Genomic DNA, 25020 nt, shown 5'->3' with positions numbered 1-25020 from the left:
ACGACACGCAGTGAATTAATCTGAGAAGGTGCATCAAAAAATAAATGGCCGCACCAGCGGTGCACATCACAAATCAGCTCGCATAGACACATTAGTTGTGCCGCTTCTTAATGACGGTATCTTAGCTAACAACCCCAACTACCAGATTCAACTTGTAATTGGCTAAAAATAACTTGGCCTACTGGTGAGAGGGACGTTGTTAGCTTTCCACATTCTGACACTTCAAAAGCTTCAGGAGCTTTCTGCTCAGCGTAGCATCAGCACCACGGAAAGACACGGATACATCCGTAGACTCAAGACAATTCACAATGCGTTTTGGGGACTTTCAGGTGTTTGGACCAATGTTTTCTTTTCTGATCAAACCAGAAATCTTTAATGAGCAGCTAGATCTGTCTCGCATTAACTGGCTGAGGTAACACCAGTTAATGCAACATCGAAGCAGCTGGAATCCATAGCTGTGCGTGTTCATGGAGTTTGCATTTTCACCTGCTGGACATCACTACCTGACAAGTTTAACTGTCTTCAGAACATTGCAGAGGCCTTATTGACAGTATTTGGCTCTACATATCTGTGTGAGCAGATTCTCTCTCACATGAGTCCTCAGGTAGCTGTCTGAATGCTGGACACTCGGAGATGTCTCTGAGTGGGAGAACAGAGATCACATTAACATGTGTGTCTCTGTATTAACAAACATGATATATTGGCCCAGTTCATTTTTCTTATCATTGTTGTGAGGAGACCATAAATAGCATTTGCATTTTCTGTTGTACAGTTCATTTGCTGTTATGAAGTTCTTGTTATGGATAAAAAGTGTCTTTTTTTGGTTTCAAAATAGCTGATAACTACTCGCTGATAGCCGCCAACATCTGCGAACAAATGTAATTCTATAAAGTGGTTCTATATAGTGTGTAACTGTTCATATAGAGCATTATTAAATTTATTGATAATGCAATCATGTGGCACACTGACTTCTGAGGAAATTTTAAATGGCACTCGTCATCAGAAAGGTTGCCGACCCCTGAATTACACCAACATTAAGTAACACTTAAACAACTGTGTCTCAGGGAAGGAATTTGGAATAACGTAAATAAACCATCACGTGCTCCACTTATTTGTTTTCCTAACCTTCAGCTCAATGATATTTGACAAGTGAGCATGAGCCATTGGTGTAGTTGTTGCAGTCACAGTTATTTGAGTAGAAAGTGGCTAGGGTGTCAGTTTTAGGCTAGGTTAGGATTTATAGTAACAATAACCTAATATCTACTTTATACTTCCAGCATTCTAAGGATAAGAATTTGGCTAATGTCATAGGTTTTTTCCTTTACCTTGAAAAACTCCTGAGTTGTATGCTTTGAGTTATTACCAATTTGCACTGTGAAACACTTTCTAATCAGTTTTGCAGCATTTGGTTGAATCTGAGCAGATGGTATAGCTCTGTTCACTTAAAAATTCATCCTGCAACTTTTATCAGCAGTCACAGCATCAATAAACACTGGTGACCTGGTTCCACTGGCAGCCATACATCCCTCTACCATAACATTGCCCCCACATGTTTGACAGATGAGCTGGTAGAAGTTAATCGTGGCTTCTTATGTTCGCATTACGTTTTTGCCCCCCCCCAAACTGTGCAGACTCTTTTAGATGTTTTTTGTTCTTTCGGTTGTTTTTTCCTTGGCAAAGTGTAATCTGGGCTTCCTGTTCCCAAGTGCAACCAGTTGTAAACCCTCTGCATTTCCATTCATAAAGGCATCTCTTGATTGTAGACTTTAACAATGATACACCTTCATCCCTCAGAGTGTTCTTGACTTGATTAGATGTTGTAAAGGGCTTTTTCTTAACAGAAATAATTCTCTCATCATCCACTTTAATTGTCTTCTGCAATCATTCAGGATGTTTGGGGTTGCTGACCTGGCCGATACATTATTTTTAAGCATGTACCAGGGTGTGGATTGGGCCTAAAGTTTTTGCTGTCTCTGACGTGTTTAATTTGGTTTTTGCAAGCTGATGATGGCCTCCTTCACTTGTACTCTCACCTCTCATATTAAGAGTTCCACTGAACAGTTACCAAGTGCAGAAGGAACAGACCTAATCTGCCAATTACTTTTGGTATTACATTGGGAACTAAGCACAATAAGTTGTTTTTGTGAAACAACTTGAATTAAAGCTGACAGACTGCCTTTCAAAACATGATAGTGATCTCTCTCTCATACAAGTGAGATACCTCCCCCTTATTACAGTTACAGCCCCTAAATAAATCAGTACTCTGACACTAAGCTGCAGTTATATAAATGTTATATGTGTTACCACATAGCTTGACACCTATCTTACTTTGCTAAATGTTTTACGAAAAACTTTTTACACCACCCGCTTTTAATAGCAGACGTTCTATTTATGTAATGCCTCTACATGCAAAGTGGACAGAGGAGGGGACACAGCTTCATGCTTTTACATGCAAAAACCAATAAATCACCATGTCATCATCCAGACAACGTGTCACAGCTACTGAGAGTATAGTCTAAAAGGTTATGAAATCAACTAGAAAACACTTCTATTGTTGCCGTTAATTATACATAATTTAATAAGCACTTCCTACTAAACACATTTCCTTCACAGGAAGGTTTTTTGTTTTTTTGGAGCTGATATGAAACTGAACACAAGTTCAGATGTCATGTTTGAGGGAATGTCACACTGCTTTCCTCCTGCCAAATTATACACCACACGAAAGCTCTCAATAACACACACTCACACAAACATACACAACTAACAAGTGGCAAAACCCAGCTTATGCTGCCAGGGATTTTTCTTTATAAAAAAATCCCAGGGGTCTTAATTGTGCCCTGCTGCTTTAAGAGTGAATGTTTATGGGGTGGAAAACAAAACAACACACAAAGTACAAACACACTTTATTGCTCATACACATTCTTTCCAAAAACCTTTTTTAGCTTGAGGGGTGTATTCAGTCAAATCTGACTATTATGTGAAAAAGATCATTTATAGCAGTCGTCTAGTATCACAAACACTTATCAACAACTACAGTTCAACTATGCACACACACACTATGCTACTGGCCAATTAAGGGGTATGCAAGTCATATGTCAGTCTCTTTTTTTGTTAGTGTCTGCACTCTTTCTTCTTTTATTTTCCTTAAGCATACAGTTTTAAATAAGAAACAGAAATGCTTCATAAAACTTGTTAAAAAGCTCGTCACATATACTTGTTTAACTCTTTGCGACACACTGCCGTGCCTGCACTTTGCCAACATAAACCAAGCAACTGACACAGGATGGGAGTGCTGGTTTCCTCAAACCCGTCAAACAAAAGGCTCGCATCTAGTTCTCTTTTACATGCAGTCAGCTAAAAGAGGAAGTGAGAGATGGGGGATGGGGGGTTTGGTACTGAAACAGGAAATGACATCAATTGCATCTGCACAGTTAGCAACCATGAAGGAGGGAGCATCACCACTTGGTGGGGGGGGGGGGGTTGAGGTAATTCGGGGTACTGACTTAGATTTATATAAAAAAAAATAGATTATTTACTTATTTAATAAGCAGAATAGGAATATTCTGAATGGTTTTCATGAAAACTCTTCAAGAATATGGGAGGAATAAAACAGTAATGCCATTTTGAACTCAAAGGGATGAGATTGCCTAAAATTCTTCTTCAGTGTGCTCCACTGCTTTTTTTTTTTTTGAGTTACTAAGTAATTTTCCAAGAAGAAATCCTTAATTTTATTAGACACTCCAGTCTACATTTCCAGGGGAAATTTATTTTGCAGAACCAACATGTATCCTATGGCAATATTAATATTTGTGAGGTCAGTATAGCAATAAAAAAGCCATTCAGGTCGTCTGATAAGGGGGAGGAGAATGCAGTAGAGGTTTCAGCTGCAGCAAGGTTAGCAGCAATGCACAACTTCAGCATGTGTTCAGATTTTTTTTTTTTTTAAAAAGGATAAGATGGGACTTAAGCAACTCAGCAACCATGACTATCATTTTTTATGTTAATAATTAACTGTTCTTTTTCACAAAGCCAAACCACATGAGTGTAGCAACATGAACTGTTTCAGTTTGGTGCTCTAATGAAACTCTACTGCTGTTGACCTCAGTTTGGTAGATTTTCAAGGAATCTTTTAGAGGACAGAACTGTGTAAAACAGTATTATTGTTACACAGGACTTGACAGCAAAAATAGCTGTCTACATGGCAGGAAAATTAATTACCTTTTACTGTGGTTTTAATGGGGAGAAATTATGTGGATAATACACATGTAGTTATTTTATTTGTCCATCTGCCAGATAGTGGAGAGGTTAGCAGATACAATAATACTGCACCATAGAAACTGCACATTTAGAGTGCAGCTGTCATAATATTAGTACCCTGAATCCTCTGTGGGAGAAAAAAAAAAACGTGCCCTCGCCCACTGTAACATGTAAACTAAACCCACCATCTATCATGTTCATATCATATAAAGCCCTGCAGCATAAGTTATGTTAGTCACCTCACTTGTTGCATTTTCCCCACAGCATACAGCTCTAATGAACCAACACCACCAAACAGAGGTCAGCATCATCTTAAAGCCTGTAGAGTGAGAGATCAAATGACATCGTAGACAAACTTTTACCAGATACTGAAAGACTTTAAAGAAGCGAGGATGGAGTACAGTGTGAAACACAAAAGGAAAATAGTTCCAACATGCACTCCTGGGAGAGAGACACCTCCATTCTTCTAAAGTCTGCTTCCTGACAATGTCACTACACTATCCTTTCACATCACAGAAGCACACTGTCACTAGTTACAAAAAACAGAGATACAGTCATTTCATTTGTTTGTGACATTTTGCAAGATTAAATTTCAGATGTAGCTAACCTTCTTATCATCTAGACGCTGTCTCTATTTGTCCACTCCTGAAGGTTTTTCTGCATGCTACCACCTTGAAAACACAAGGTACTAAAAGATAAGACAAAGCGGATCAAACTGAGGCTGCGCTGTGAACAAGCACAGTGGGGACATTTACAGGAGAATGTAGAAGCCATGATGCGCATACCAAGTTTGACCTGAACTATGGACCCACTCTCTCAGCTTAGATCCCCACTCATAATCCCACAAGTTTTTCTACAATGATTTTATCCTACATTTAATTCAACCTAATTTTATCCCAATCTCACCAATCATCCAAGTGCCCCCGTCTCCCTTTTTTTCCCACATTTGGCTTTTCAAGTGTACTTAAGCTGTTCCAGTTTAAATAGGCTCAAAGCTGATGGTGCATGCTCCCCCTGGAACTCAGGAGGACGAGAACAACCAGAGCAGAAAAATGACAGGATGACCCAATGAGAATGGAGGGGAAATGAAGTGAGATCACTTCCTACAATGGAAAGAAAAAGGAAATGGATTGTGGTGGGGAAGGGAGGGGATAGCAATTTACTGTGTGTGTGCTTAATGACATGATCAGCCCAAGAAAGTCCCGACCCCTAGCTCTCCATTGCCTTGTCGTCAGTCAAACCTACTATTTTTATGGTTTCAATCATAATTTCTCTGTACACAGAGTTCATCATTCTATCAATAAATACCAGAGCAACGCCACCCCAGAAAGAAAAGACAGCGCCATAATGGGACGTTCAAAACATCTTAATTTTGACGAAATGTTGCACAATTTTGACCAAATCAATCCACAGACAACCATATAAACATGCGTCAAAGTAGTCAAAACTGCCTTTGTAGTAGTTCCCCCTACAACAGGTGTCTCAAGGACATGCCATGATGAAACGCACACAGACTCACAAAGGAAAAACAAATACCAACCACACGATCATGGATGGTAATTACATAAATTCTGGGAAAACAAATGAACTCATGGTTCAACACCTGAAGGTTGAATGCTTACCTTCTCTACTGTACAGGGTCTACAACTTAAGCGTCAGAGGATAAGATCAAAGACACTATACATATAACAAGACAAATCTGAATAAACATGAATGGATTCCCTTGAGATTAAATTGGATTTCATTTCATTGTATTTGCAATTTACCCAATCCTTTAAAAACAATCATTCATTCATCTTATTTTGCATCTTTCTGTTTCCGGCAGGAACTGTTTCAAAATGCTAAATTCCTGTGTCTGTGCCGGACTGTCTGTGCTGTGCAGTAGCCACTTCCTCCTTACTCTTTTATCTAAGCTAATGTGCATGCACACAAATGAGGCTTGTGATCTGGTTTGGCGTCTTTCACACCCTGTGATATCTAGAACTAAGCTGCAACAACCTGAAGGATGCATTTTAAAACAGCTACTATTCACACACACTCACACAGAAAATGTCGACATGCTGCTTTCAGCTCTTTGCTAATGTAGTATTTTAAGAAACAGCGGGAAGTGTGTAACAATCAAGCAAAGATATGAGCTATGGATAGACACTCAGAAGACGATGGTAGAAGATTTTCCAAGCTATCAGTATTTCCAGAGCAAAGAGGATAGTGAAGCCAAGTCCCAGTGGACCTGTACTGAGACATGCAGTCTGCAGGAACAGGCTTTATCTTCAGAGCTCTCCCTGTAATTGCAGGATATTCAACCCTTTCACATACCAATTCACAGATCTGCCATCCAGTGCGTCATACAGTTAATTGGACAGCACTGTGGTGCAGACTGTTGAGTAAACAAGGTCAAGTCACCCAAAAACACAGGGCAGCAGCTCACTTGATACATTTCACAGAACAGGCACATTTCTGCCAATATGTCTCCAAGAAGTTGAAGTTCAGTAAACGGACGTTCATTCCTGTAAAACGAGTCAGTCTGACTTGTTTTCTCCAGAGAAACCCGGGTCTCTGTAATGAGCCAACTGTGATTACACGACACATCCACTAAAGCTTTGCCATCGACTTTAATAAGAGGGAGGCACTCTGTCTCAGTGTGGACCACATTGAACTGACCAACTGCAGAACGTGTCACCTTGTGCAGTCATTGGGCACGTGTACAGTAAATAGGTGATCCTGTTGAAGACTCACCTTTGCAATACGTGTTCATAAAAATTAAGTCTTCATTTGAGCACAGGATCGGGTGCACACCATTAAAAATAAATGCAGGGTTTTGGAAAATTCTGTTAAATTTGGAGAGTTACTGCTAAATTGCCCCCTCGCCTTTTTGTGTGTGTGTTTCTATAATTCGCTTATTTGTAATGTGGTGAGAAGAGAGCAAGGTGAAGAGCAAATGAAACAAATTGAGTATTACACGTTGTGCAATAATAAGAAGCACGTTAGCAGTGTTTTTGCAGAGCAGTCAAACACACTGAACACCAACTGGAAAACACATAATCAGTTCAGATGTACACTCCTGCTCTCTACTATCACAACTGCAATAGCTCAGGTTTCCCAGTCTGGATCTGCTTAGATTGCAGTTTTCACAAATTGTAGCCTCACTCTGTGATCGATACTTTGCAGTGCCACACTTTGAGAGAGCTACATTCATTTCTCTTAAACTCTTTGATAAAGTAACCGTTTTCCTCCAGGAACCTATAGTTGGAAACTGCCTCTGAAGATATGTGCTAGCGGGGACAATCTAATGAAGCTCAGTGGGAAGAAATCTTCATCCCCGCAGGTTTGCCTCTGTCTTTTCATTGTAATGACATTAAAAATGTATTTTTTTAATTAACTAATAAATGAATGAGCAACCGTTACTCACAAGTACTGGGTAACGGGTGCAACAAGTTGGGGCTCAAGGGTAGTAAAACACATAAAAATATTGCAATAACTTCTAATCAAACAAATCTACAAAATCCAAACAATGCTTGAATGCTTACTTAAAGTCCAACTCCATGATAAAGACTTCAATGTGCATGAGGATGACTGCTAATTAATCTGTGCATGTTGCTGAAAAGGGTAGCTGTAAAAGAGGAACAGAAAATGACTGGTTTCATATCATGTGTGTGTCTAGCTTAAAGAATTTGTCATTCATAATGATGGCCAGTGCATTTAGGCATGCGAACGTTGTCAAAATGATCTGCTGAGGTTCAAACAAAGCATCAAAACGGTAAAGAAAGGTGATTTAAGTGACTTTGAACATAGCATGGCTGTTCGTGCCAAACAGGCTGATCTGAGCATATCAGAAACTCCTGATCTGCTGGGATTTTCCAACACAGGAAAAGTTTAGGGTCTACAAAGAATTGTCTGAGAAAGGGAAAATATCCAATTAAAAAAAAAATCCTCGTTTATGCCAGAGGTCAGAGAAAAATGACCAGGCTGCTTCCAGCTGATAGGACAGCCACAATAACTCAGACAAACCCTCCTTACAACTAAAGCATGCAGACGAGCACCTCTGAACTCGCACCACGTCGAACCTTGAAGCGGATGGGCTAAAGCAGCAGAAGACCACACACAGCAAATTAAACTAAACTGATGCTACAGTTTACTTTTAACTCACATGAGCTCACCAAAAATGGACAATAGAGGATTTAAAAAAAAAGTCTAACTGAGATGGTAGAGTCAGAATTTGGCATTAACAGCATGAAAGCATGGATCCATTCTGCCTTGTATAGTTCAGGATGGGGGTGGTGGTGTAATGGAGTAGGAGATATTTTCTTGGCATACTTTGGGCCGCTAACTACAAACCAAGCAAACCAATGGGTTGAATGGATTTTTTTCTTTGACTAATTTGTTTCATTTGTTGAAAGGAGGAAATGATCAAAGTTGACATAACAGGAGATCAGTCATATCCGCCCCTGCCTGCAACTAAAACCGAGGCGTCTTTGAACCCAAACCCCCACCACTCATCTTAGACGGTCTACAGTTTGCTCCGTTTAGTAGACCGACAGCTTACCCGCATGCCATCAAGGGCACAGACTTTATGTGTATAAACAGCCGACAGCTTTAAAAAAAAAAAAAAAGATTACCTGGATTTGTGATAAGACACCTCTGTCACAAATCATTTTTTCAGTCAAAGGACTACATGCTCAATGAAAGACTAATCCATTAAACTGAACCTGTCACCAACTCAAGTCTACCTGCACAACAGGCAGAAAAGGAGAGTGGAAGTAGTGACTATTAAGGGTGCGAAATTGTTATCAAGATGAGCATTGTTTAGTCTTGAATGAACTGCTGACGTACAACTATAAACCACTTTAAATAGCTGGAATGTAACTTTGACTTTTTTAGGCGGAAATACATTCCCCACAACACATTTCAGGTTTTTATGCATGTGAAAGCCAAAGCATGTTGTGACACGTTCAAATATCAAATGAGCGGAAGACCCACGGTTTAAGTGGCAGTCTGTTTGGTGTAATATGAGTTTTCTGTTTGTTTGCTTGTACCACTTTTCAGTCAACTGTTTATAGGATGCAACATTGTTACACCAATTGAATTAATGTAAACAAAAAAGGGACGTTTTAATTGATCCAAATAGGAATTACAATGAGATTTGGGCCTGTCCCCGTATGTAGGTTAATTACTAAATGTTATGCGATTCATTCATAGAGTTGGTATGGATATTAATGCTGACATTTTGCCCTATGACTGAGCTGTGCTGCTGAGCAGCAGAGATCTGAGCGGTGAAGCATGTCAGAGGAAAGGTTTTTTTCTGTTTTTTTCTTCCTCATATTGTGTCGTTTTAATATTTCAAAAGTTTCTCATGTAGGACCAACTATGCCATACCTACCACAAATAATGTGCATCTGTGTTATCTGTGAGAGTGCAAAGTATTTTAATCAAAGTCGTGTGAAGCAGAGCTCCCTCTTGACTGTCCTGAAACTGAAAAAGTGTGCATTTTTCAAAGAAATGAAGGCAGTGCAGTCTCCATGTCGTGGCAGAATGTGACAGCGGTAAAGGTGATGAGACTGCTACACTGGCCGCCCATGCTCTTTACGTAGAAACTCACCAACCCTCAGTTCATTTTCAGACCTCTCCTGTAATTCCTTTCAACCCTCACACACTGCAGCGGATAGTAATTACTGATATGAAACCTCCAGTACAGAGCAGGGTATGCAATTAGCCTTCTAACCAGGGGCACATCTCAACAACCAGCCGTCTCTTCAAAGACCCAGGAGAGAAAAAGATAGCATGTGTTTCCCATCAAACCAAGCAGAATTTTCTGCTCTGTCCAGAAAGAGGGTGTCAAATTAAATTTGTAATTCTGTGATCAACCAACAAAGTACATGACAGCTAAAATTACTAAGTTAAACGGATTATATGTGAGAGTGGTGCAAATTTATACTGTAGGGGGAAAAAGATGTAACACTGCCAAGAAGTGATGTTTGTTTGGTTTTTATATATTTCTTAGTGGCTCCACGCGGGACATGTTTACCTGAAAATTTCTGCTTGGCTGTCGATTTTCTTTAAACATATGTTTCAGTTCTGGGAGAAAATATTCTGAAGTTTCTTTTTTTTGTTTCAGACCTATATCAGTTTTAAGACGGTCATATGCTCAGCAAGGTGCCACCAAGAACTGCTCTAATTTATAAAAAAAACACACAAAAACACAAAAAAAAATGCAATTCTTAACTTAATAATTGGAGTTTCAACTTTTTATTTATATGGATTAATTCAGCAGCCATTGAGAAATCCCATTAGCCTTTGTTCCTGTGTATCTGAACTTCATATCTGATAAAGCTTTAGGAAACTTTTTTAAGTAGATACCTAAAAATGCTTTTAGAGTAAAAGGTGGTAAGCAAACCATGAGTTAAATATTTAGAGACAATTCAAATGTATCCAGAAAATCCATCATAAGCAGATATCTGCTAATATTCCCAACGGAAAGAGTTGTAAGTTAGTTTATGCTCTAGCAGTCCTGGGAGCAGTCAATTTCATCCAAACGCCAAACTCCTAAGAAGAAAAAACAGATCCCGAGCAACCCCCTCCAAACTTTTTTTTTTTTTTTTTTTTTGGGAGGGGGGGTGACTGCCTATTCTGGTTGTCCCTCAAATGATCTCACGGTAATCGTTATGAAACTCCTTGCTGTGCAGGGACCTTTGCTTAAGCGTGCCGTTTCTACTCCAAACTATCCCATGCGTTTTTCACTGAAGCCCTCATGTTTGTGTCAAAGCAGCTCTGACACTGAGGGCAAAGCAGACGAGGACAACCCAGCAACATCGGCAGATGGAAGATCTTGGACGCGTGCAATTGTGCCACGTTTTCTCTTTAACATACGAGAAAATCCCACAGGATTCCAAACAGCCCCGGTGTTTTCCCTGAGCCCACACTTAACGGGGACTAATAATAGCGCTGGTTAAAATGTAACTCGCTCAAATTGCCCGTTTCTGTCAGATGTCTTTGACACTGCGCATTTCACCCGTGACCATCATTGTGCCACTTTTGCAACCTAGTGTCAGTGTTGTGACATTGTACTCACCGAGCAGGAGCAGTTTCACTTCTCTTGCCGCCTTCTCTCCATCTTCTCTCAGGTTTTTATCTATCATTTTAGATCTCTCGGCCGCCAACTTATCTTCCTGACTCACAGTACAACCCATGGTTCCCAGTGCACGCTTCAGGTCTGCTGCTTAGTGGGAAAATAACACCTGGGAAAAAAAACAACTAACGGCTGACCCCCTTTTCTTAAAAACAAGGGCTGAAGTTAAGCGAGGCGAGTTCCCTTTTTTGATGAGTGGCGAAAAACGTAACGGAGACTGTTCATCCGCTAGAAGGGACCAAAATCATTAAAAAAGACAAATTATTTCCCAAATGAACTCGGTTTTCTAACTACCGTATGAATTTCCCAAAGATACGCACGTTTGTTATTTAGTTTGTCCGCATTTGGGAGATTTTTAACGTGGGTAACGCTGCCTGAAAAAAAAGGCTTAGCAACTTTTTTCGTTGACTTTTAGCTGCTCCCTACGGTATTTCATTAGAGCAGGTTAAACGCCCGAAAAATTACCGCGAAGTTAGAAAAAAAAAGTATTCCAGCTGTGGAAAACCGAGCACACAGATTCCTGCTGCCAGTTACGCTACCGGATGCATACCACACTTGTCTGTGAATATTTCTATTTTTTCTACAAAAAAATATTTATATATTGCTTTAATCCGAGTTGCCGATCCGCATTCTTTCCCTGCGAAGAGATTTACCACGTTCGCCACACCCGTGAAGTTCCCCTACGACCGACAGGCAGACAGCGCCGTCACCTCCCACCCGAACTGCGGAGAGACGTAAAGCCGCAGTGCTTCATGGGAAATGTAGGTAAAACGCTGTAGAACGGTGACCTTCAAGAACTGTCGGAAATTTCTGCGTTCAGTCTTCAAGTTTTTTGAATTAGGACTGCTCCGAGTGGGCAGCCGATTTTTATGTAAAAAAAGAAAAGACACGAGCTGTAGCTTCGTGTTAATTATAAAATGATTTTGGGGTCATTATCTCAAACATTTTCTTCTTGTTTTTTGTTTTTGTTGTTTTATTTTTGCCAAATCAAATTCGAGTTATTTTCGCCTCATATCCAGTTGGTAGGCCTCAGACAACCACAGCCCTGTTTTTGAGGTAAATTTCGAGCTAATATCCCAAAATTGTAAGTTACAGAGAGCAGAACAAATAAATGACAGTAATTTCACATTAAGGTTGTTAAGGTTAGGAAAATATTAATATACATATATTTATAAGGTTACTCATTACTAAGTAAACACACTATTGATGTTGGGCTTGAACACAGTTGAGTCAGTAACCTTAAAATTAAAATTATGTTCATATTTTGTAAAATATTTGTCTCAGTTATAACCTTAAACGAATCTTATATTGTGTTTACTGATCTAAAGTGTGGAGGAACAAATGAGAAGCACGAGTCTGTACAAAAGTGCACACAGAATATTCGGAATCTAAAAAGTAGGATAAATGAGATGTTTTGTTACCGTATTTTGCATACCGGTGATCCAGTGTGGTTTATGCAAATAAGCGGGGGAACGGTTGCTCTTTGCTGTTTTTAAAATAACAGCAGCTTCTGACCATAACAAATGATCCAGAAACCGTATGAAATCAAAACTGAGAGTTAGTTTATGCCCCGTGCGAGCTAAATAATTTATACTGAAATGTCCATACACTGTGTCCTCGCGCTTTAGACAATTTATTGCAGATCTATAGCGACACCTTGTGGACATTCTTTTTATCTTGAAAAAAGTCATAATGACTAGCAAATTGTAACATTAATTAATTATGAAGTAATTAATGAATTCATAACTATATCGTGTAAATAAATTTTTTTATTTATTTAATGGGGGATTATTTGCATTTGTGAAACATTTTTTATAAAGCACTGTTATGGACCCTAGGGTTGTTGTTTTTACGTGTTGGGTTCTTTTTGAGATCTTCTTGCTTTGTTAACATATTTGAGTCTTGGTTTATTTGCAGTGTTTTATATAGTTCTTAGTATTTCATTTCCTGTTTTGATCTCTTCTTAAATCTAGTTTGTGAGCCGCAGTTCTAGTAATATTTAGTATGTGAAAAACTTTATTGTTATTCTTATGGTGAACTTTATTTTTGACACATTATTGAGTCTCATGCTGTCTTTATTGTTTATCGTTTCTACTGATCTTGTGTCCTGTTTTATAGCTTGTCTAATATTAGAAGTAGGAGTATGTGTTTTATTATGTTTTTACATTCTTCTGTCTCACTTTTTTGTTTATGGCTTGGTTCATTTGTGCTTCCTTGTCTCTTAGATCTCAGCTGTTAGTGTTCGTGTCTCTTTCAGTCCCCTTTTGTTATTTCTTATTTTACACTTACTTTTTTACACTTTCTGATCTCTGTTTCCAGCCGGATAACGTGTCATGTCAAAGCACTCGCATCATCTCAAACATCACAATGAATCCAATGGACTCATATGGCCCTCATAGTCACCTCATCTCATTTCAATAGAGCACCTTGGGATCTGGTGGATCCAGAGATTTGCATCATGGATTTGCAGCCAACAAATCTGCAGCAACTGTGTGATGCCATCGTGTCAACATGGAACAAAATCTCTGAGGAATCTTTCTAGCACTTTGTTAAATCTGTGCCATGAAGAAATGAGGCAGTTCTGAAGGCAAAGGTAGGTTCAGTCCAGTATTAGCAATAAGCTTATGCAGTGCTGTGTCCCCTTTGTCCTTGTGGAGTTGTCTGTAAATGTTTCCCTGTGCATAACCTGTTTATTTCTTTGGATGTGATTACGTATTACTGTTTTCTTCATTCTTTGGCACTTTGCTGTTTTTGACCTGTTTACATGAGCTATGAAACATTTGCTTTTTAGTTAATTCCTGCATTTCACACGTCTACATTTGGCCCCAACTATTCTAAACTGTGACATACGCAGCTGTTGTGGTTCATTTAAAGCTGTTGATATTTTATTTAGTATACAACCTAATTTAGCTAACTGAAATTTGCATTACAGAAGGTAAGCATTTCAATGCATGGAGGTAGGTTATTCATAATCAACTTAAAAAACACAGAAAACTGAAAACGTTTTGATGCATGTAAAAGAGGATGAAAGCTCAGAGTCATGTTACCCTTTATCTTTATTGCAATATTGTTTTACAGTACAACAACTGCCAGCAACATATTAAAATATATAGAGATACCAGAAAATAGACATGGATTGAAGGACAAAAAGGTTTAAAAGCACTTTGAAAATGATTACATTTACATTTTTAATCGAACTAAAACTTTAATCGCTATTTACATTATACAAACTAGATATGAATATAGAATATAAAGGGTATACATTTATATACATTATTTATAAATGATGCTGGCTGATGTCAATATTTAATATGTTACTATTCAGTCATACACATTTCCAAAAATCACACAGAGGGAGAGAAGGAGAAGACTAACGACTCTTCGATCTAAATAGAGGTCCGCAGAGATCATCTGGTATTAACCACTAGCACAGTGTATCCCCCTCATGTTGATGCCTCATTTGGGTTTTTTTTGTGTATTTTTTGCATGTTGTGAGGCTTTTGTGCGGGGGCACCATTTATAAACTCTTATACACTCACTGTATTTACCTAATGATGTCACATTACATACATGGCCGATAAAACATGGTGTCAGAGATAAATATAACCATTGCATTGGTTAAACAATACCAAAACACTAAGCTATGCACGGGTGGCTGATTCCGATGATTCTTCCCCACACAGATACATAAATACATATCACAGCTAGACAATATTTAATAAAAATTGATTAAAAGAGGTTTGTTGTGTAACAAATAGACAGAACATATTAAGTTACCCACACAGCACTTATAGTAGTGTGGTGTAAAAAAAATTATGATGGAAAAAAAACAACGAAAGAAAAGAAATTGTAGGCAGTCACTAACAACTCTCAGGAAGCAGCAAGGAAGTCAGACATGACCCGACTACACCACTGATAAAATACCACTGACTACAAATGTAAGAAAAAACAAAACAAAAACAATAATCGTGTGTTTCATCACTGAATCAGATTCAACTTATACGTAACACGTGGAGTTTAAAACAACAGTTAAGATATCAATGGTAGAGGATTTCCGATCAGAGTATAGGTGCAGGTTAAACAACACAAATGCATACAGGTCATATATATCATAGAGATTTTTCTTTCTCTTTTTTAAACACAGACACTTAAAAACCTCCAAGAATACATCCAACAAATTAGTCGTTGCATTTAAAGAACAGACGAGAGCTGAAAATGATTACAGGGGCTTTACAGGGAAGCTAACTTTAATGCAGTCGTTTCAAGTAGTTTCTGACAGCCATCAACACGTTACTTATTCATCACTTACATTACATTAAGATTTAGTCATGTAGAGGCCTTAAAATCACATCTATCGAATATATTGTGTTTTGCCTTTCACTGTATTAATGCTACAAGAAGTTGTGCTTATCAAAGAAAAGTGCTATTGCTAAGCGGCGACTTTTCAAGAGTGATAAAGAGAAAGAAAACCCCTGTCGTTCTAATCGAGATCAGGCTTGTGCTGGACACTCAAATGTTTACTAACCACTTCACAAAGTGACCCTGTTGTCATTGTAATATAGATATTTTGGTTATCTCCGATTCCTTCCGGTAAAATGTTCCGAATACAACACATCCCAATTTTCCTTTTCTAAGTAACAATGAAATCTTGCCCAATTTCAGTTACGTCTTCAGTCTGTACAATCTCACAGATGAGTTTTCTGGTACCATTCGTGATAGTGATTTACACAGTAACACTGGAAAAGAGAACGTCTTGGCGTTCTTTCACATACTGTGTAACCCAGATACCCGAAAACCACTGAAAAGGCTCCCGGCTAAAACCCTTTCTCTCTCTCTGGTATTGCTAGCCTCAGTTAGCAGGAGCTGAGGATCAAGCTTTTAGTCTATACTGCATCATCTGAGGTTTTCATCAAGTAGAGATTAATAATAAAAATATACATCTAGTATATGTTGTGTAGGAATCTCATAGTAAATGTGCTGACTGTGCCATATATTTTGTGGTTTTGCACCCTGCTCTGTCAGAGGTGGGGATTTTAACTTCCCCCCTCCAGAAAAACATAAAAAATATCAGCAGCAGTACAGGTTAAGGAAGTGGGAACTAAAGGCAGCACACCTTGAAGGAATAATTCAACATTTCGAAGTCTTTGTGCCAAAATAAACTCACTGTGCACTGGCTGTAAATACATATTTACTATTAAGATATAGGTGTGCTAGCTATCTGTAAGTAGTTCCAAAGATGCTGAATTATTCTTTCTATCAGTCCAGTAATGTCACTTTTACTATCACTTGTGTCTGCAATTGCACATAATGAATCATATTTAGTTATTTAAATAATTTCAATAATAATAATAATACTAATATCCATGAGAATCATGAAAGAATTATTGATTAATCAATTTCATTCAACAGTTAAAAAGGAGGGCTGCTTATTACAATCTAAGTAAGAGTTTGCAGAGCTATAGATAATCTTAGGATAAGATCTGAGTAGTGAGAGGAGCAGATGCTCATAACTAACATAGGTGCAGGTGTATAAAGACAGCAGCTTTCTACATTGTTGCTTTTCTGTTTGCTTTAACATCTTTCTCACAAGGCACAGCCTCCAAGCATCACCGTCAGCACCTGCTCTTTCAGTGAATTCCCAAAGAACCCTCCACGAAAGCTTACTGGCCTGTAGTGTAATACAGAGCGAGAGCACTTGCCAAGGAACCGAGAGCCCTCCCCCCCAAACTCTGCAGTCTGTGGACAATATCCTTCTAATGGGAAAGAGAGGGCATCTTCAACATCAACCGTGATTCAAAGTAAAAACAGTAAAATTACAACACAAGACTAAATCAACAATATAAAACCTGAAAATAAAAAAAAGAAATGGAAGGTGGCGCTTAGTGACCACTGCTGGCTTTGCTGGTCCCCGTTGTCCAGTCAATGATGATAAAGCTGAGGCTCATTGTCATAAACAGGAAACCAATCCCAGCGAAGCAGGCAGCCTGAGCGCAGAAACGGAGAACGCGAGTTAAAGAGAGGCACATCACAGATGGTGAAACTGTGACAAAACTGCAGTACAATAATACTTGGTGTCATTAATTAAAAGTTTGTTAAAGTTTATTAATTAAGTATAGGAAATGTTACGAGTCTCCATGTCATTAGATCTTAGTTATACATGTAATGATATGATACCTAACACATGGCTGAGTTGATTTCTTCATGTGGTTATAATGCACATCCATGTAGGATTTCTGAGGCTGGTACAACTTTTAATATTAGTGAATTTTATAAATGGTTCCATAAACACAGTTTACATTGTACAGATGATGTCTCCTCAATAACGATAACTAAAATGAAACTCTCTGATAGACTCAGTAGGTACATGGCAGTAAGATTTTTAAATGATCTCAAATGCACTCCAGTTTTTTTTGTTTAATTCTGATATATTTAAAATCAGGCAAACTACAGACAATTGATGAAATATTCAGCTGGAGTTTTAATTCCTTTCCTCGTTTCCTCCTTTGAGTGTTACACAAAGCACCTACTGTAAAATAATATGAAAACTCAATACTGCGTGGGGACGTCTCTAAACGCTGAACTTAATTTTCTATCTCTCTCAATATGCTCACCAGGATTTTGGGGAAGGAGCGCAGTGGCTCCTCTTCTTTGGGTACAATGCGAATGTAGAAGACAGCAGGGAAGATGAAAATGAGACAAGGAGCAGATGTGGCACCTGGAAAACGCAAAACAGAAAATGATTCTCTGTGAATGACACCCTTCGGTCCTTAATAAGTCCTCCAAACCATTCTAACAGGACTGTAGTAACATAAATCATATGGAAATTAACAGAAAATGGAAAACAGGTGTAGTTACATTCAATTTTTCACTACCAAAAATAATATTAATGATTTAAAGCTCAAAAGTTTGGCAGATGGTCAATTCCACATTTTTTCAGGGTCTGATCAAGAACAATTCACCAAAATGGATTTTTTTTACTTGGTTAGCTGTGTTGTGGGGGTGTAATAAGGAAGGTAAGCCATTACTGACAGTGGGCACAAATTAAAGCCACATTAAAGGAAACAGTTTTACTAGCAACCAGGGTTTTACATGTTGGTGTTTTAATATGTAAATCCACCCCAACAGCCTTGTCACATGGTTGATCTACTTACCAATGATTCCAAAGATGCCCAGTATGTTGGGAGCAAAGATGACCAGGAGGTTGATGAAAAGGAGCAGAATGAAAGCAATGGCGATGTGGCGAGGCCAGTAGAACGTCTTATTAGGAAACGCCATCTGCTGGATCGCTCTCCTTACCTTAAAAAGAAAAAGTTCACTGTTTCACACTGCTTCTATGAAATATGACAGAAGCACAATTTGTGTCCGCTGATGAATAAACAGTAAGTTCTAAATGCGTACTTACAGGAAAGAGCACAATTGGCACAGTGAGCGTGACAGCAGTGAGCACAGCCACACGCACACACAAAATCAAAGTGTCGTACGGGTCAATGCGGCTGTATGTGTGGAGCAGCTCTGCTTCCACTTCACCTGGAAGACATGAGGACAGGAAAACAGAGCAGGTTTAAGGAACACGTAGAAGATCTTTAAATGCATTTTAGTCAATGCAGAATCCATTATTTTATGTTAGGGGATTATATCTCCATGTAGTATTAGACTAAATCTTTGTATTAATATGTTTGATTGCTTTTCATTGTTTTTATTTTATTGATGTCATTATGTCCTTGTTGCTAATATGCTTAGGTTACATTGCTTGTTTGTATATTAATTAATGTGAGTATGAGCATAACATGAGAAATAGGAGGAAAAAATTAGCATTGTGAATGACTCTGTAATATGCTACTGGATCTAAAAACCTTGAGAAATTTAGATGTACAATATGGCCACTAGAGGGCATAGAAACATTATTATTCTTTTTGGCCTACAGCCCCTTCAGTAGATAGATAGATAGATAGATAGATAGATAGATAGATAGATAGATAGATAGATAGATAGATAGATAGATAGATAGATAGATAGATAGATAGATAGATAGATAGATAGATAGATAGATAGATAGATAGATAGATAGATAGATAGATAGAGGACCACGCCTCACCATAGAAAGTTAGGTATCCAAAAAGAGCAGCCAGGAAGTACATGATGTACATTATTGCAATGGAGATGTTGGCCACATGCTGCATCTTTTTCTTGGTGGCACTGAAACCAGAAAATATTGCCATGTGATGTCATAAACACGCACACACAAAAACAAACACAGACACACACAAAATATTACTGTATTATGCCCACAAAGAAAACATGTAGCCCAGCTACTATAAAATACCGTCTTCTGCTCCAGGGCTACTTCTCTTGCACGCATATGCAAAGATTCAAATTGAAAGCACCAGTGGGTCAAAGCGGGATGATGCATTTAAACTAACAGCATGCTACATCATTCAAGCAGTGCCAACATACTTCAAAATAAAGTGAAAGCAGTGCATGTGACTAGGTTATGATCAGCCAAACACAAAGCAGACACAGTAGCTTTGCTCTTTATTATGCAATTTATTTCTTATCCAAGAACTTAGCAGGAGTTGCCATTATAAGAACATACTTGCGCAGCTCTGTGTAGATGGGGAGCACCTCAGGATGGCACACAAAGGCAAACGCCAGGATGGGGATGGTGTAGGCCGTCTGAAAATGAACCCCAACAGGTCACCATAGATACAGCAGCGCCATCCCAGACGTCTTACCACCAACCTCGCGCCTTTACTGCCCAATACTCCCCAAGACACATCACAGAGAGCTAATTGTTTCCCTGTGATTAACTTGGGCCTGGCTGTAGACCAGCTTTAGCCTATTTAAGAATGCCTTACTGGTAAGCTGCTAAGCAGCAGGAATTGGTCTTACAATCCTGATAGGATTTCATGAAGATCACAAAAGAAATAGTCAGTATTTGATAATGTTCTGGGGCTTGTTCTTGAGGTTGTTAATCCTAAAATGATGGAAATTCTCTGGTTTCTGTTCTTAAACTTTCAGCTCTGTGGTAACAGGTGCTGTGAACCTAGGTCTAGATGTAGACCTAGACCTACATTACTGAAGCAATTCTTAAATAAATTGTCCAAATAAAATTTTAAAAAAATGAAGCTATAGAAACTGAAAACACTGCTCAATGAAGAAACATTTGTCTTGTTGCAATTGTTGGGGAAAAAATGCCTGTTATTGGCATCTTGTTGGGATGAAGTAAATATTTGCGTGAGATAGACTGAAAATGTTCTGACTCAATTTTATAATGAAATGTGTTCACAAGTGATTCATTCTAAAGATTTTTAAAAGTTTGAACCTAAATGCCTTTTTGTTGGAGGTAACCAAAATGAGTCTTACTGACTGGTAACTAAAAGCTCCATTACAGCTATATCGCTTAAGAGAAAATGAGCACTGAGTAAAATTATTTTCCCCCCACTTCCTGTCTCTTAAGATGCTTCCACATATTTCTAGCTTCACTGAATAAAAATTGAGGCTCTGGTCTTTATTGACCAGTTGCCATGGTGAATCCTGGCATTTTTGTTGGCTCTTCTTTATTACCCACAAACGTGCTCATAAATCAATGTGAACATACTCAGAGTTAACTCTGATCCCTGTTCTGGAGTTTCCGATCGCAGAGTTTATAAACTCGGAGTTCAGGGTTACGCACACAGTTTGTTAAATCTGCTTCCTGGAACAGGCCGTGGAAAGAAAGTGAACTGATAAATTTATCTAGCTGTGGTTAAGGTTCTTTGAAGACCATCCTGCTGTGAACGTATCTAGTCTTTGTAAAGAAAAAAACAAAACAAATGTACTTAGTAAAATGTCAGGCCTTTCCCATTTCACTCATTACCTGTCTCTGGCCCAGAGAGGGCAAACCTGGTGATGTCACTATAGGAACCCAAATGCCAAAGCAATTTCTTCAGACAGCTCATGGGTCACTGTCCACCTTCAAGACTTTAATTAATCTGGGTTGTGTCTAGTGTTAAAAGCTTGATAAATGTCCTGATCTCTTGCTCAGTGCAATTGAGTGCTTCAAACCAAGATTTCCATGCTTAGACTGTGAAGAGGCACTGGCAACATGCTGAAGATGACTGTGAAATAAGTGGGTGGCTGTCAGTGGCCATGGCAGTGGAGGTGCATTTGCAGAGTGAGTGACATGCGTGAACCTACTTGAGAGTTGAGGTTGGCCATTTTGGGAATACAGGCAGGATCTTCCTCCCCACCAGGATCTGTGACATTCATCCAGCTGGTAGTGCTGGTAGCGTTAAATGAAAAGTCCGTAAATGGACAAGGGACGTTGAACTTCTTGTAGATGACCTGTTCATAGCAGAGGAGAAAAGTGTCAGGCAGAAACGAAGGCTTTGGGACGCAGTTAATATATAAACAGGTAGAAAATATGTCACTGAAACCCCCAGAGAGAAAACCAGAGCGAGTGAGAGAGAGAGTAAAGAGTGGATTATAGCTCACGCAGCCAAAACTAGGTCAGAGAAACACAGAGAACACAGCCTGGAACAGCCGCATGCAGACATTAGTCCACAGCAATGAGTAGGGACAGTAGGGAATACTAAATAGGTGGTGGGAGGCTCCCAGCACATCTGACTATGCTGTCACCCAACAGACAATAATAAAGATGTGACGTGTCGTTTACATGTGTGCGTTGCTAAAATCAGAGGACTTACAGCAATGAGGAAGAACACCATGCAGCTCAGTGAAAAGCCACTGGTGTATCCCAGATATCCTGTAACACAAATGATTCATTAGCCTTTCATGTCGTCATGAAATATAAGAAACATCTAAGGTATCACTAATAACTAATCACATGTGAGGTAAAGCAGCACAACACACAGCATAAACTGACTTAATATGCTCAGAGCTCATTAGTGGAGTCAGACTGCTGCACCGACTGGCTCTGTTGTTCCAGTCGGTGACTCGACAGGACACGGACTTCTTACAAGAGGTCAGAAAATATGCACCCTCTTGTCATTTCCAACCTAGACATCCTTTTTCTTCCTTTCCTTTATTTTATTTTGTGCTGCTTTATCATGCACGACATCCGACTGTCTTTCTGAAATGCAATGTGTGCCACAAGAGTTGTAGTTTAGAAAATGAATGAACTCTTCTCTTTATTGTACCTGCAAACTTCTACAAAGAAGAGGAATACGGGATGTGACAAAGAAGGAGGTGTGTCATTGTTCTCTTTCACGTTTTACTTTTTAAATGTTGAAGCTGTTTCGTAGCGTTTCTTTCAGATTTTGCTTCTTTTTTCCCCACTGAACCTGGATCCTATCTGCTATTTGCTAACCTGCTTCATTTAGCCTATGGATGTAGCTTTAGTTATTTAACTTATCTTTACCTTCTCATATCAAAGATCTGTAGTTTTGGGACCTTGGTTCTAGTGTCTTACATTTGAGTTTTGTCCTCTTTGCTAAAAAAGGGAAAAAAAACAAAAAAACATCTCACTTGGCCCTGAAATACCTTCTTGCTGCCAGTAAAACTATTAATAAAGCATGGGCATCATCCAGAGAGAGAATTCACTGTCCTAAAATCAAAACAAAAACATGTATAAAAGGGCCTTAAAATATTTGATTAAAAAAATACTATAAGATATGAGATCAGTTAATCAAACGAGTTAGAGGAAATTCTTATTTAGGCAATATGCTTGGTTCAGTGTTTAAGCATTGACAGTGGACATAAATCTACTCAAAGCATCGTTGATTGCTAAGTATTTTAAATCTTAGGAGCCAAATTTTTTGTAATATCTAAGGTTGGTTTGACTAAGACAGTTTAGACCAGAGTGTAGGTTTAGGCCAGACTAGACCATTTCACAAAAACATATACTGAATCATTTTAAGTCAAACAAACTTGGCTTAAATGAGTTAGTCTATGTTACCCCTGGGTTATAATAACACTAAAACGCAATGTTAGCATTCTATCAATCAGGGATTCTTCTTCATCACAGCTTTGCTGCCAGCAGCTTCTCTAAAGCAGCATAATTAAAGCCAGCTAGCACTAAGCTCTAGGCTTTAAGCTTTTCCTGGGGTCCTCCTTCTGTTTGAAACATTTTCTGAGGGAAAACAGCTGAGCTAACAGGATGCCGAGAGAAGAACTGCATTCATATTTCTAATATACTGCCTTGCTTGACCTTGTATGAGCCACAGTTTAGCATGAGCAGCAAAAAATAACCTCCTACTTAATCCAGTTCCAAAAAAAAGTCATGACATTTCACACTCACCTAGCTGTTTCATGAGAGCTAGTGGTAATATTATTGCAATAGATACGATGATCACAAGGTAGTTTCCATTCAGGTACCATTCACTGCAGAGAGGCAGAAACACAAGACAGAAACAGCTAAATGTCAAAACGATGCATAAGAAAAAAAATGTGTGAACACCTTACACAGTACGCTAAAAAAAAAGGATTATTCTTTATCGCCACAAATATGCCAAGCAGTTTAATTCACATCTGAAAAGAAAGGAGCATACACAAAATCCAGCTGGCTTGAAGTCAAACATTTAGAGGTGAAAATATAAGCCTCTTTGCTGCCCGTAGCACACGACACAAAAAGCTGTGGCTGTAACAAGGAAGCAGAGGTCACGTTCCTCGATATTTTTATGAGAGGGTTTTTAGGGGCTCTTGCATGGCATGACATGACAGGACATAAAAAGTTTAACTTTAATGTCTCTAATTAAATGGATTTCCAGACCTGTCAGCTGTTATTATTCTGCAAATTAAGATAAGAGTCACATTTAACAAAGACTACACTCAGTAACATTAATCCCAAAGTTCTTTTGAATAACATGGACACTGACACAAACATGGATGTTGTCATAAAGGAGGTTCTTCTATATTAGTATATTATGAGTTTAGATAATATACTGTATACACTTTTTTTGTATTTAATCTGACTATCATTGCATATCATATCAGTGTTATATGGAACACAGGGAACGACTACATATTGTGCAAAGCAGGAAAAACAGAATCTTGGCTACAAAGAAGAGATTTATATGTGGAGTTGAGCAAAACATACAAAAAACAGACTCCTCTGACAAAACGGGCCACACGTTACAGTCACATGAAGAGCAACGTCTAGGAAGAAACCTGTGAGTTATTTTTAGCAGGACACAGTATGGGGTGATTCATTTCCAGCCTTCTGTCAGGTGAGAGATGCAACATCTGTTGAAGGATACACACCCACGGTCACGTATCTTAGAAAAGAACAGGCTCATCTATCCCTCGTCTATCCTCATCTTACCCTGCCCTACAGCCATCTGGCCTGTGGGACACAATCTCTCACTGAAACACACACATGCACACACACACACACACACACACACACAATTCCTTAAAAAAGACAGATGTAGAATCGCAATTTACCTCCATAAGAACATATAGATACAGCCCTCTGGACACTGAGGCACCAGCAACCTGATCATAAGCGGAGCGATCAAACATGTAATCAAACACGCTGACACAGTCTCCAGTGTTCATTAATTGTGTATGTCAGATAGCAACATAAGACACCCAAACACAAAAGGACACGGACACGTTTACATATGCAGAGGGTGGTCAAAATATATGCAACCCCGTGCACACGAGACAAAGGAAATGATCTATGTTAAAGTTAATATTTT

At 38.8% G+C, this 25020-nt stretch overlaps 2 protein-coding genes across 3 annotated transcripts in view; both read right to left on the bottom strand.

Annotated features, from left to right (window-relative positions):
* LOC309706505 (guanine nucleotide-binding protein G(i) subunit alpha-2-like) overlaps positions 1-12113 on the bottom strand; it is a 61086-nt gene extending 48973 nt beyond the window's left edge. The window contains exon 1 of the mRNA XM_082533099.1: positions 11324-12113. Within this exon, the coding sequence (XP_082389225.1) occupies positions 11324-11441 (118 nt within the window). The 5' untranslated portion in view covers positions 11442-12113. The remainder of the gene's footprint in view (positions 1-11323) is intronic.
* Positions 12114-14417: 2304 nt separating this feature from the next.
* Positions 14418-25020, bottom strand: part of LOC309706350 (sodium-coupled neutral amino acid transporter 3-like) — a 34681-nt gene continuing 24078 nt past the window's right edge. For both annotated transcript variants that reach the window (XM_082532798.1, XM_082532799.1), the window contains 9 exons: positions 23619-23701; positions 22066-22124; positions 21557-21703; positions 19974-20053; positions 19476-19576; positions 18783-18907; positions 18532-18676; positions 17992-18095; positions 14418-17364 (listed from right to left, as the gene is read on the bottom strand). In XM_082532798.1, the coding sequence (XP_082388924.1) occupies positions 17260-17364; positions 17992-18095; positions 18532-18676; positions 18783-18907; positions 19476-19576; positions 19974-20053; positions 21557-21703; positions 22066-22124; positions 23619-23701 (949 nt within the window). In that variant the 3' untranslated portion in view covers positions 14418-17259. The remainder of the gene's footprint in view (positions 17365-17991; positions 18096-18531; positions 18677-18782; positions 18908-19475; positions 19577-19973; positions 20054-21556; positions 21704-22065; positions 22125-23618; positions 23702-25020) is intronic.

This window comes from Aulonocara stuartgranti, assembly GCF_965226115.1.
Source record: "Aulonocara stuartgranti genome assembly, chromosome: 5".
Lineage (NCBI taxonomy): Eukaryota > Metazoa > Chordata > Actinopteri > Cichliformes > Cichlidae > Aulonocara > Aulonocara stuartgranti.
This window is presented reverse-complemented; position numbering and strand designations above follow the sequence as displayed.